A 14484-nucleotide genomic window follows, 5' to 3' on the forward strand; every position below is an offset into this window, starting at 1 on the left:
GTATTTGTCAGTGAACCTTTCTTAGCAAAGTCGGCTGTACAACTGGGGCGAGTGCTAGGACGTCTCTCTAGACTTGCCGTGTGGCGGTGCTCGGTCTGCAATCACTGACAGTGGCGACACGCGGGTCCGACGTATACTAATGGACCGCGGCCGATTTAAAGGCTACCACCTAGCAAGTGTGGTGTCTGGCGGTGACACCACAGATGTCATGTGACGTCCGCAACGACCAAACACAACGATTAAAAAAAAAGAAAGGGGCAGCGACTTTCAGACTTTCATTCATAATAAAAAGTCCTCCGCCACCGCTTAAATTTTGATTAATAAACAGCAATGATGGCAACAATCTTCCACCGTAAGAAGTCACACTCATTTAGCCAAGGGCCTTATCAAAGAGGACGGAGGAGCAGACAGAGGTTCAGGGCACTGTCCTGTCCTTGGGGTGGGAAACTGCCCCAAAAGGCGGAAGAATCAGCAGTGATCAACGGCATGAGGATGCAGAAAGCAATAAAAACCACTACATTAAAGACACATGACGTGTATCCACAGGAAATGTGGCCAGTAATTGAAGTGTCATGATGATCTCTCCATTGGCAAAAGATTCCAGAATAGTCCCCCATTCGGATCTCTGAGAGAGGACTGTGAAGGGGAAGGTGACGATGAGAAAAAGATTGAATAACCAACGAAAGGACAACGTTCTACGAGTCGGGGTCTGGAATGTCAGAATCTTGTATGTGTTAGGGAAGCTAGAAAATCTGAAAAGGGAAATACAAAGAGTAAATCTAGATATAGTGGGGCTCATTGAAGTTAAATGGAAAGAAGACAAGGTTTTCTGGTCAGTTAAGGATAGGGTAAAATCAACAGCAGCGGAAAATGGCAGAAAGGGAGTAGGAATCGTTATAAATAGGAAGGTAGGGCAGAGAGTGTGTTACAGTGAACAGTTCAGTGATAGGGTTATTCTTATCAGAATCGTCAGCAAACCGACAACGTTAGTTCAGTTATACATGCCGACATCGCAAGCTGTAAGACGAAGAGATAGAGAAAATATATGAGGATATTGAGAGAGTAATACAATACGCAAAGGGAGATGAAAATCTAATAGTCATGGAGGACTGGAATGCAGTTGTGGGCGAAGGAGTAGAAGAAAAGTTTGCAGGAGAATATGGGCATGGGTGAAGGAAGGAGAGAGGAGAAAGACTTATTGAGTTCTGTAATAAATTTCAGCTAGTAATAGCGAATACTCTGTTTAAGAATCACAAGAGGAGGAGGTATACTTGGAAAAGGTCGGGTTATACGGGAATATATCAGTCACATTACATCATGGTCAGACAGAGATTCCGAAATCAGATACTAGACTGTTAGGCGTACCCAGGAGCAGATGTAGCCTCAGATCACGAAGTAGTAGTGATGAAGAGTGGTCTGAAGTTGATGAGATTAGTATGGAAGAATGAAGACGCAAAGAGGTGAGATACAGAAGTACTATGGAATGACGATATGTGCTTGGAGTTCTCTAAGGCTGTAGATACAGCAATGAAGAACAGTCCCGTAAGCACTACAATTCAAGAGGAATGGACATCTCTAAAATGGGCGACCACAGAAGCAGGAAAGAAAAACATAGGAACAAAGAAAGGAAGTGTAAAGAAACCATGGGTAACAGAAGAAATACTTCAGCTGATCGATGAAAGAAGGAAGTACAAAAATGTTCAGGGAAATAGAAGTCGCTGAGGAGTGCAACAAGTAGGAAGTGCAGAGAATCTAGGGCTAAATGTGAAGAACTCGAAAACGAATTGTTTGTCGGAAGGACTGACTCAGCGCGGTAGAAACAATGTTCGGGAAATTACAAGCGAGGGTGGTAACATTACAAGAATGCAACCGAAATTGCATTGTTAAATGCAGAGGCGAGAGCGGATAGGTGGAAACAGTACATTGAAGGCCTCTATGCGGGGAAAGACCTGATGTGCTAGAAGAAGAAATAGGAGTCGATTTAGAAGAGATAGGGGTCTCAGTATTAGAATTTAAGAGAGCTTTTGAGGACATAAGATCAAATAAGGCAGAGGGGGCTCGATAACATTCCATCATAATTGCTAAAATAGGGGAAGTGGCAACAAAATAACTATTCACGTTGTTGCGTAGAACGTATGAGTCTGGCCACATACCGTCTGAATTTTGGAAAAATATAATCCACGTCATTACCAAGATTGCAAGAGTTGAAAAGTGCGAGAATTATTTCACAATCAGCTTAACAGGTAATGTATCCAAGTTGGTGAAAAAAATAGTATAAGAAGAATGGCAAAGAAAATTGAGGATATGTTAGATGACGGTCAGTTAAGATTTAGGAAAAGTGAAGGCACCAGAGAGGCAATTCTGACTTTGCGGTTGATAATGGAAGCAAGACGAAAGAAAAATAATGACATGTTGATAGGATTTGTCGACCTAGAAAAATGGTTCGACAGTGTAAAGTGGTGTAAGATGTTCAAAATTCTGGGAAAAATAGGTGTAAATTGTATGGGGAGATGGGTAATACACAATATGTACAAGAGCGAAGAGGGAATAATAAGAGTGGAAGACCAAGAATAGTAAAAGTAAAATCAAAGACCTCAACAATAGTATTAAAAAGGGAGTTCCATTGTTAACCGCACAAGACAGAGCGGACAGATGGGAAAAGTGCGTTCACTGGACTCTACGAGGAGTCTGCTGATACAATAGAACAAGAATACATTATTACAGTTATAGTTTGACAGAGCTTTGGAAGATTTGCGAAGAAACAAATCAGAACGTAAAGTTGAACCCCTTGAGAATTTATAAAATTGTTGATACAAAAAGCCAACAAAACGATTATTCAAGTAAGTGTGTAGTATCTTTGAGATTGGACTCATATCGTCGGACTTTCTGAAAACATCTTTCACAGAATCTTGAAAACAGCCAGCATAGTAGCTCATGTAAACAGTTTCCTAAGACGTATAACACATAGAGAACGTGAAAGAAAATTAGTCATCAGTCAGGTCGACTTTAGAACAAATAAGGACATCAGAAAGGCAGTTCCTTCATTGACCTTAACAATGGAGGCAAGAATTACGAAATGTCATGACAGTTTTATATCATTTTTCGACACAGAAAAAGCGTTTGACAATTTAAAATGATGCAGGACGTTCGTAATTCTCAGCGAAACTGATGTAAGGTTTAGGAGATGACGGGTAACATGCAGTATTTTCAAATGGCTCTGAGCACTATGGGACTTAACATCTGAGGTCATCAGTCCCCTAGACTTAGAACTACTTAAACCGAACTAACCTAAGGACGTCACACACAGCCATGCCCGAGGCAGGATTCGAACCTGCGACCGTAGCAGCAGCGCGGTTCCTGACTGAAGCGGCTAGAACCACTCGGCCACAGCGGCCGGCTGCAATATGTACAAGAACCAACAGAGAGGAACGTGAATGGAAGACCAAGAACGAATTTTCCGAAGACGTCAACATTGTGGGGTTCTGTTCATCGAGGATTGCACCATTCGTCTGAGGCCTGATGTTTGTCGGGAAAACATGTTGAGACAGACAGCTAGCAATATACGTCTCAGGCGTGCTGTCTGACGGATTCAGTGAAGGAAGTGGATCAATCATGTTTTGGGCCAGTATCATGCGTCTGGAGAACGCTACCTGCTATCATGTCTTGTGGCAATAGTGCAATGGTGTTGCGGTAGATTTTTTTGTTCTTGGCTAGTGTGTAATCCCCTTATCGTGCTATACGGCATAAGGATGTGAACACATTTTACAGCGAAGTAGATCGTGTGGTTCCGTAATTTCTGGGTGGACACAGTCCTCCCAGTTGCCCCGAAAAAGGCAGCGTTCATTTGTGTCGCATTCTGCTCTGGGTACCTATGAGCCATGGTGTGTAGGTACTGTCATATACTAACAGTAGGGAAAGCCCGGCGGCAATGTGTTGCAGGCCGGAGATGGACAAGGGACACCTGGAATTTTCTACAGTTTTTGTTGTTATGAGACATGAGGTGTTTTCTGCAGCGTTTGTAAGTATCAGGAGTTTTACATACTTAAGTGGTATGAGGGTGTTGTTTCTTCAGTAACAGAGATTTACGGTGAGTAAAACTCAGTGTATTTTTAAAACCAGTTACATAACCTGTGGACGGTTAAGCCGTGCTTCATCTTGTACCGCGAAATAGAAGGTCTTCCATCATGGATCACGTGATATTTGCAGATGAACCGAGTTTCTTTGATATCTAAATAATCTCCCATGTCTTTAAAATGGAAATATGTGTTAGTTGGCAACAGCTTATATTTTAAAATTTTTTAACTTGTAACTGTTTTTTGACAATACTTCGCCTTACTTTGATTTCACTTACTGATTATGGTGCATAGCAGGGTAAACTTGTAATCAGAGACTGTTACACACGACACTGACGCGAATTTATGGGCTGCAACACTTTTAAATTTGAAAAGAATATCTGTTCCTAGCATACATTGTAACTTAGAACCTGCTTTAACATTTGGAAAAGCCTTAATTTTCCGGAGTGAATTTTGTAATTTTAGTAAAAGATTGCAGCACACATAAACTGAATACTATCATTTCAAAAAGGAATCAGGAAATATGTTATATTTCTGTTACACGGCTATCTAGAGGCGAACGGTGGAAAGTGATCGGCACAAGCTACATTGAAACGTTCAGCAGTGATAACTAAGCGATAAGAGAATGCAGTCTCCATTATGCAGATGGCTGGTGCACAATATTTTTGAGCAGTTTCTATTTTTCGACTTCGCATCCATAGAAGTGTTTTGCTTCGTGTTTACTCCCAGTGCAGTGATATGTACGAGAGGTTTCCAGAAAGTAAGTTCCGATCGGTCGGGAAATGGAAATCTCAATGAAAATCCGAAGAAGCTTTTCACAGATGTGTTCGACAGTGTCTTCAGTAGGCCCGTCGATCGCATCACGTTGCACTTTGAAGTTCTGAGCGCGCAGTGAGCACGTGAAGATGCCTAGAACACGGTAACTATCGCCAAGGATTGGTGCCTGCGCAGAGATTTAGCCCGATTTCATGCAGCCCCACATATCGTAACTGTGGTATCAACGGTCGATACCACACTTGTTAGGAGTTGCAGATATCGACCGCGGTCCATAATCGATATCGCTGGACCATCAAGTAGGGACTAGCGCCGCCAGCGCCGCACCGCGGCTTGTGACAAGTATCTAGCGAGCTCAAGTCCACTATCACTCGGGATGTCAACTAGGAATGTAGCACAGCCTTCAGCTGATAGGAGGCAACCTCTAACAAGGCGCTTAGTCAAGTATGGGATATGCAATGCCTCTCTAGATATGTTTGTAATTATATGTATGCAGGATTTGAAGAAGCCTGTAATACAAGTTAAGTACAATATATATTATTTTTTACCAACGACTACTAATTATTTCAGTCTTTGCAGTTACAGACTATGCAGCCAGCTCCTTACCGACTGCACTGCCAAATCTGCAATATATGTTTCTGTTTAGCATTGGCCACCTGTCATCATAACAACCGACGACGAGATTCATAACAATAACTGTCACGTAATTCCTTCTTCATGACAATGCTCGTTTGCACACTGCAGGGGCAATGAAGACGTCGCAGCGTTTTGGATGGGAAGTGTGTGATTGCCTACCAAACAAACCGGACGTGTCTACCTCTGATTTTCATATCTGGTCATATGAACCGCTGCCTATAAAGATAACATTTTGCCATAGATAACAAGCCGCAGACCAGTGTAGAGAATTGGCGGACAGGACATGCAGCTGCCTTCTATGAGAAGGGTATTGGAAAGTTGTTACAACGCTACGACAGATGTCTAAGTCGGAGCTTCGAGTGTTTAGAGAATTACCTGGAAGGTGTAGCTAACTTTGCAAACAAAACATTTCTGTTTTTCACAGTGTTTACCGTTTCGGGACCAATTGGAACTTGCTTCATCGGTTCACGGGCGTCGCGTAGGATAATGTTGTGGAAGCTGCACAGTATTTCGACGAGACAGCTACTCATCGTCTTCAGGTGCTTACTGATATGTTGCTGTTTTTTTCCTTTATTGTAATTTCATTCCCCTGCCCCATGTGGGCAGGGGAGGACTGGCAGCGGCACAATCCGCTGCTCTTCAGCCAAAAGGCTTTAACAAAAATACAAGGGGAACTCTTGCATAAAAAACTGGGATAAAGAGGGGGAGATAAAAATACAGTAAATGGAGATGATGGGAGTTAAAATATACACTAATACGGGGACATTGGGGGACAATTAAAAAGTCGACACAAAGTTAAAAGAACACAGCTGGCAATTCGTTGCGTACTTAAAACCACTGGAGTCAAACAAGTTATAAGCTGACCACAGTATAAAAGTCACACAGAGCGAGACATTTAAAAAACAAAACCATCAGAATGGGAAGAAATTACATGTAGTGTCCCATGAGGATGCATCTTAGGGCCATTGCTTTTTCTCGTGTACATTAATGATCTCTCATCAGTTACACTGCCAGAACCAGAGTTCGTTTTGTTTGCAGACGACACAAGTATTGCAATAAATAGCATGTCGAGTGTAGCTCTAGAAAGATCTGCTAATGATATTTTCATGGTTATTAACACATGGTTTAAAGCCAACTCATGGACATTAAACTTCGAAAAGACGCACTATATGCAATTCAGAACCTGTAAGAGGTTTCCACCCAGCATATGCATAAAGTATGAAGAAGAGCAGATAGAAGAGGTTGACAGTCTTAAATTCCTGGGATTACAACTTGATAATAAATTCAGTTGGGAGGAGCTCACCACAGAACTGCAGAAACGCCTTAACAAATCTGTACTTGCAATTCGAGCGTTAGCAGACATAGGCGATATAAAAATGAAAAAGCTTGCATACTTTACCTACTTTCATTCCATAATGTCACATGGTATAATATTTTGGGGTAACTCTTCAAGTCAAACAAAAGTTTTCAGAGTCCAAAAGCGTGTAATATGTATTATTTATGGGGTAAATTCACGGACGCCCTGTACCAACCTCTTCAAAGAACTGGGTATACTGACTACTGCCTCTCAGTATATTTACTCCTTACTGAAATTTGTCCTAAATAATATATCTCTTTTTCCAACAAACAGCTCAGGTCTGCACAAGGACTTAGAAGCACTTACTTTAGTTCAAAAAGGGGTCCACTACTCAGGAACACTCATCGTCAATAATTTGCAAGCAAACATAAAAAATTTAGTTACAAATAAAGATCAGTTTAAAAGGAGCCTGAAAGACTTACTAGTGGCCATCTCCTTCTACTCCATTGACGAATTTTTTAATAGAAACAAATGATGTATTGTATATATTCCTACTATTAGTATTGTTATTTCAGCTTAAAAAAATAAAATAAAATAAAACTGGGATGTTCCACATCCACGAGGATCTCCTCAGCACGAATCTATGGAACGAAAAACTAATCTAATCTAATCTAATCTACTGGAAACGACGGAACACTCACAAAGAATAAAAACCGTTGGCAGGGACCTGTTGAAGGACTGTAGGTCCAAGAGGAGGAAACGAGTGGGGAGGCGGATGGGGGGGGGGAGGGAGGAAGAGGAAAAGAGGGGAGCAGGGGGCGCACCAAGAGGCAGGAGACGGGCAGGGTGGGATGCAGAGGGAAGACAAGGCAGGAGGGAGTGCAGAGACACTGAAGGGGAGAACAAGAGAGGGAGGGGGAGTAGGAGGGGAAAGTCGGTCAGGAGTAGGGAGGAGGAGGTGAGGGAGCCCTGAGGAGTAGGCAGGGGAAGGTAGGGTTAGTAGGGTTAGAGTTGGTAGGAAGGGTAGACGTCAGAGCGAAACTCTTCATCCGGGAGGGGTGGACGTTGAAAGCTACGTTGGGAAAAGAGGTGATGTGTTGCTGCAATGGCTCGCCAATACACACGCTGACTTGCTAGAAAAGCGCAGGCGCCAAGGGTTGACGCTGTAATGTCGTCGTAGACGACTCATAGAGCACGACGACATCCAGTGCCCCCTGCCGAGCGAACGGGCAATGAGCTTTTCATTCGCGACGCGGGATAAGCGCGGCAGCAAATAGCGTCCCAGCGCGTCCGTGGGCAGAGTATTGGGGCCCAGTTTAAGTGTGTGGACGTTGATACGCCGTCTGTGTTGATTCGTATTTGTTCGTTTGCGGCCGACGATGCCTTAGTACCGCCACTGCTGAATCCCATGCCTTGTTGAGTTGAAATCCAGTGTATGCATTGGTCAGGTCGTTACTTATGCGAGTTTCGACTGCTTCTTTAATGATGGAGTCCCAGTCCTTGGAAGCGGATGAAAGGATCTTTGGCTCTCCGTAGTTCATGCTGTGTCCCGTGTCAATACAGTGTTCGGCCAAAGCAGACTTTTCTGGCTGACCCAGTCTGGTGTGACGTCTATGTTCAGCACATCTATCCTTAACAGTGCGACACGTCAGGCCAATGTATGATTTCACACACTGGCACGGCATTTTATATCCCCCTGGTCTTCTTAGACCTAGGTTGTCATTAACAGAAGCCAGCACAGTTTGCACTCGCGCTGCAGGGCCGTAGACACATTTTATTTGATGTTTTCTGAACAGCCCGCCAATCTTAAACGACACGACACCAACATCCGGTAGAAAAACCATCCTCGGGGAGATCTCTGTTTCTTCTGGCTACTCTTGAGCTTCAGTGCGTGCAGGTTTAAATACATTATGTATCTGTTTATCAGAGTACCCGTTTAATACAAAAACAGAGAGAACATGGCTAATCTCTGCTGATAAGCTCCCTGCATCTGAGATAATTCTAGCCCTATGAGAGAGAGTCCGCAACACGCGACTGCGTTGAAATGGGTGATGGAAGCTCGTAGAAATAGATCAGTGTGAGTCAGTTTGCGAAACACACTGTGACCCAAGGAACCATCTTCTTTTCTGTGGACCAAGACATCAAGAAACGGGAAGTCTCCATTCTTCTTCACTTCCATAGTGCAGCAAATGCTGGGATGGAGGAAGCTAAGGTATTCCAGTAATGCAGGCAGAGTTGCTGATCCGTGTGGCCAAACTATGAAAGTGTCGTCCACATATCTCCAGAAACATTTAGGTTCCAACACCGCTGGCTGAAGCGCTTTTTTCTCGAAGTCTTCCATAAAAGGGTTAGCTACTGTGGGATACAAAGGGCTACCGATAGCAACACCGTCAGTCTGCTCAAAATACTGTTCTTCAAATAAAAAGTAAGTCGAGTTAGGCATATGTTTGAATAGATGTAAGATGTCCTCTTCCAACTTAGCTCCTGCAAGTTGTAATGAATCAACCAAATGTGCTCGTGTGAACAAAGAGACCACAATGAAACTCACTAATATGTCAGCTGGTTCCAGACGCAAAGTCTTCAGTCGTTGTATAAAATCTTTTTAGTTTCGAACGTGATGTTCACATTTTCTTAACAGTGGGCTTAGAAGAGAAGCCAGATGTTTAGCAGGTGATAAGTTGGGGTTCCTGTATTGCTCACGATGGGACGAAGAGGAATCCCTTCCTTATGAATCTTAGGCAGCCCATGAAGACGTGGTGGAACTGGCGCTTGTACTCTTAAGCTTTTTTCAAAATATTCAGGAAACTGGCTGGATTTGAGAAGCGTCAATTGGGTCGTTCTGGAGACGGCGATAAGCTGAGTCCTGCAGTGCGTCATCTTGCCGACATAAGATGTTGCAGGCAAAAGAACAGTAGCGTTTCCCTTGTCAGCAGGTGAAGTGACTATTTCTGTGTGTCCTCTTAAGGAACGGAGACCTTTCCTTTCTTCAGTGTTGATGTTATGCTTCGGTACAGGCGTCATAGTTACGGCCTCGCAAGCCTCTCGCCTTCAGCAGTCTCACTCGGAAGTTTCTCTAGCAAGTCAGCGTATAGGGCAGGGTGGTCCATTGATAGTGACCGGGCCAAATATCTCACGAAATAAGCATCAAACGAAAAAAACTACAACGAAGGAAACTCGACTAGCTTGAAGGGGGAAACCAGATGGCGCTATGGCTGACCCGCTAGATGGCGCTACCAATAGGTGAAACGGATTTCAACTGCGTTTTTTAAAATAGGAACCACCATTTTTTATTACATATTCGTGTAGTACGCAAAGAAATATGAATGTTTTAGTTGGACCACTCTTTTCGCTTTGTGATAGATGGCGCTGTAATAATCACAAACGTATAAGTACGTGGTATCACGTAACATTCCGCCAGAGCGGACGGTATTTGCTTCGTGATACATTACCCGTGTTAAAACGGACCGTTTACCAACTGCGGAAAAGGTCGATATCGTGTTGATGTATGGCTATTATGATCAAAATGCCCAACGGGCGTGTGCTATGTATGCTGCTCGGTATCCTGGGAGACATCGTCCAAGTGTCCGGACCGTTCGCCGGATAGTTACGTTATTTAAGGAAACAGGAAGTGTTCAGCTACATGTGAACGTCAACCACGACCTGCAACAAATGATGATGCCCAAGTAGGTGTTTTAGCTGCTGTTGCGGCTAATCCGCACATTAGTAGCAGATAAACTGCGCGAGAATCAGGAATTTCAAAAACGTCGGTGTTGAGAATGCTACATCAACATCGCTTGCACCCGTACCATATTTCTATGCACCAGGAATTGCATTGCGGCGACTTGGAACGTCGTGTACAGTCCTGCCACTGGGCACAAGCGAAATTACGGGACGATGACAGATTTTTTGCACGCGTTCTATTTAGCGACGAAGGGTCATTGACCAACAGCGGTAACGTGAACCGGCATAATATGCACTTTTGGGCAACGGAAAATCCACGATGGCTGTGACAAGTGGAACATCAGCGACCTTGGCGGGTGAATGTATGGTGCGGCATTATGGGACGAAGGATAATTGGCCCCCATTTTATCCTTGGCATTCTAAATGGTGCAATGTACGGTGATTTCCGACGTAATGTTCTACCGATGTTACTACAAGATGTTTCACTGCGTGAGAGAATGGCGATGTACTTTCAACATGATGGATGTCCGGCACATAGCTCGCGTGCGGTTGAAGCGGTTTTGAATAGCGTATTTCATGACAGGTGGATTGGTCGTCGAAGCACCATACCATGGCCCGCACGTTCACCGGATCTGACTTAACCGGATTTCTTTCTGTGGGGGAATTCGAAGGATATTTGCTATCGTGATCCACCGACAACCCCTGACAACATGCGTCAGCGCACTGTCAATGCATGTGCGAACATTACGGAAGGCGAACTACTCGCTGTTGAGAGGAATGTCGTTACACGTACTGCCAAATGTGCTGAGGGTGACGGACAATTTTTTGAGCATTTACTGCATTAATGTGGTATTTACAGGTAATCACGCTGTAACAGCATGCGTTCTCACAAATGATAAGTTTACGAAGGTACATGTATCACATTGGAACAACCGAAATAAAATGTTCAAACGTACCTACGTTCTGTATTTTAATTTTAAAAACCTACCTGTTACCAACTGTTCGTCAAAAATTGTGAGCCATTTGTTTGTGACTACTACAGCGCCATCTATCACAAAGTGAAATAAGTGTTCCAACTAAAACATTCTTATTTCTTTACGTACTACACGAACATGTAATAAAAATGAGGGTTTCTATTTAAATAAACGCAGTTGATATCCCTTTGACCTATGGCAGCACCATCTAGCGGGCCAACCATAGCGCCATCTGGTTTCCCCCTTCAAGCTAGACAAGTTTCGTACTTTGTAGTTTTTTCGTTTGACGGTTATTTCGTGAGATATTTGGCCCGGTCACGATCAGTGGACCACCCTGTATATTGGCGAGCCATTACAACACCTCAGTAAGCACCTGAAGATGACGAGCAGCTGTCTCGTCGAAATACTGTGCAGATTTCACAACATTATCCGACGAGACGCCCCTTAAGCGATGAAGTACTTACTGCGTCGCGGAAGTCTTAAACAGCACAATTGGGACTTACTTTCTGGACAAGTCTTGTAATTCCGGGTACAGGTAGAGGGGTAATAGGAGCGCCCAGCTGCCTGTGTTACAGACTGAGGGATTGTACGACTCACGTGAAGGGTCCCTGTCCGTAGACGAGCAGCAGACCGGACAGTAAGGCACCGTCCAGGTTGTACTCGCCGGACGCGAAGATCTCCTCGAAGTGGACTACGACGGACAGCTTGAAGCCGACGATGCTGAACGAGCCGCTGATAGTTTCGAAGGTGGACAGTTTGTCCACTCTGATGTTGGAGACGTTACCAGCCAGCCTGCACAAAAAGAGGTCATGACGTCATAAAAGAGGGTCGGGGCCTAGTGCGATTCTCTTAAGATTAATGTAGTTATGCTTGCGATGGAACGTTGTTCCGTTTACTATGCAAGCTATTGGAAAATAAGAGTCACGCAAGTTTTTACGAGAGTTAATCAATAAATAAATCGCAAACGCCAGAATACCATGTATCGTTTTAAATTTGGCAATTATACGTATCTAGAAGGTAGTGGCATGTGTCACGTGAAAGGTAGACTATACACAGTTAATGATTTGCGGTCAAACCAAGATGACATGTGTGTTATGAATGTGTACCTGACTAGACTAATTCCCTCAGCATCACCCGACTTAATTCGACTAAAGGAATGTAGTCGAAATAAGTCGGGTGATGATGAGGGAATTAGATTAGGAAATGAGACACTTAAAGTAGTAAAGGAGTTTTGCTATTTGGGGGGCAAAATAACTGATCATGGTCGAAGTACAGAGGATATAAAATGTCGACTGGCAATGGGAAGGAAAGCGTTTCTGAAGAAGAGAAATTTGTTAACATCAAGTATAGATTAATAGTCAGGAAGTCGTTTCTGAAAGTATTTGTATGGAGTGTAGCCATGTATGGAAGTGAAACATGGACGATAGATAGTTTAGACAAGAAGAGAATAGAAGCTTTCGAAATGTGGTGCTACAGAATAATGCTGAAGATTAGATGGGTAGATCACATAACTAATGAGGAGATGTTGAATAGGATTGGGGAGAAGAGAAGTTTGTGGCACAACTTGACTAGAAGAAGGGATCGGTTGGTAGGACATGTTCTAAGGCATCAAGGGATCACCAATTTAGTATTGGAGGGCAGCGTAGAGGGTAAAAATCGTAAAGGGAGACAAAGAGATGAATACACCAAGCAGATTCAGAAGGATGTAGGTTGCAGTAGGTACTGGGAGATGAAGAAGCTGGTACAGGATAGAGTAGCATGGAGAGCTGCATCAAACCAGTCTCAGGACTGAAGACCACCACAACAACAACAACCTGACTAGAACAACACTACATTAGTCAGCCGAGGGACTGACTGTCCATGGAGAATGTTGTAATGGATCTCTATTTACGTGACTATTACGGCACTCCAACCCCATTTCTCGATACCAGTAATATCGTACTACTTTTCTGCGAAGTAACAGACATATTTTCGTGACAATATTCACATTTGGTTTTATTAATTTATAGGTACTCCGATGTATCGATATATTACAGTGATATGGTTCTTGTGTGTATTCATTTCTGTGAGACTGTCATAATCTTTGACTTAATTGTAACCGCTTTGGCGCGAATGGGCACAGAGCAGTCTTTGTTTCACTTTGGCAGAGGTTGTTATTTCGCTTAGTAAAAGAACAGTCAAGTCTTGTGTTTAAAGTGGAAATTAAATATATGAAGATTGATACAGAACTGTTTTCTTGAAGATGTGACAGTTAAGAAGAAGTATATGTGAGTTTTCATGAAGTTTAATAAAAATGTGGATCGTCAGCACCAAGTCAAAATTACTTCTACCATACCATTGTTCTGATCTGAGATTGTTTGATCATTAAGAATTTCCTGAAAAACGCATTTGTTAGGTCTTCAAATATTGCTAAAATACGGATCTGGACCTTCTAGCAGTCAAAGTGGAATCAACCCGAATCAAGAAGATGAGGCATCACGATTTCGACGAAATCTACGTGAGAATCCATTCAAGATAAGTGCCAAATTAATGACTTTTTTACAGTGACCTCATTATTTCCATTCAGACGATACCATCCACAGTCAAGAACTTTGTTGTTGCCCGATAAAGCGAACATATGCTGCGTGAGCAACATTATTAATCTGATTTCTAACCTACTTTGCAAGTGGTGGTATTGTTAGAACGTCCATAGCAAAATTTGTACCGCATATGGTTACAACTGTATTTGATCGAAATCTGTGTTCAGTTGCATACAGAAATTCAGCAAATGACGAAAAAAGTCACCAAACACTATCGTGCTGGCCCTATCCAGCGTCCGCAGCTCGTGGTCGTGCGGTTGCGTTGTCGCTTCCCGCGTCCGGGTTCCCGGGTTCGATTCCCGGCGGGGTCAGGGATTTTCTCTCCTCGTGATGACTGGGTGTTGTGTGATGTCCTTAGGTTAGTTAGGTTTAAGTAGTTCTAAGTTCTAGGGGACTGATGACCATAGATGTTAAGTCCCATAGTGCTCAGAGCCATTTGAACCATTTGAACCTTATCCAGCTATGGCACA

General features: G+C 43.3%; 1 protein-coding gene across 1 annotated transcript in view; it reads right to left on the reverse strand.

The window, feature by feature from the left end:
• LOC124775149 overlaps window positions 1–14484 on the reverse strand; it is a 45283-nt gene that overhangs the window by 10403 nt on the left and 20396 nt on the right. The window contains exon 4 of the mRNA XM_047249989.1: window positions 12033–12227. Coding sequence (XP_047105945.1) covers window positions 12033–12227 — 195 coding nt within the window. The remainder of the gene's footprint in view (window positions 1–12032; window positions 12228–14484) is intronic.

The sequence above is a fragment of the Schistocerca piceifrons genome, chromosome 2, assembly GCF_021461385.2.
Source record: "Schistocerca piceifrons isolate TAMUIC-IGC-003096 chromosome 2, iqSchPice1.1, whole genome shotgun sequence".
Lineage (NCBI taxonomy): Eukaryota > Metazoa > Arthropoda > Insecta > Orthoptera > Acrididae > Schistocerca > Schistocerca piceifrons.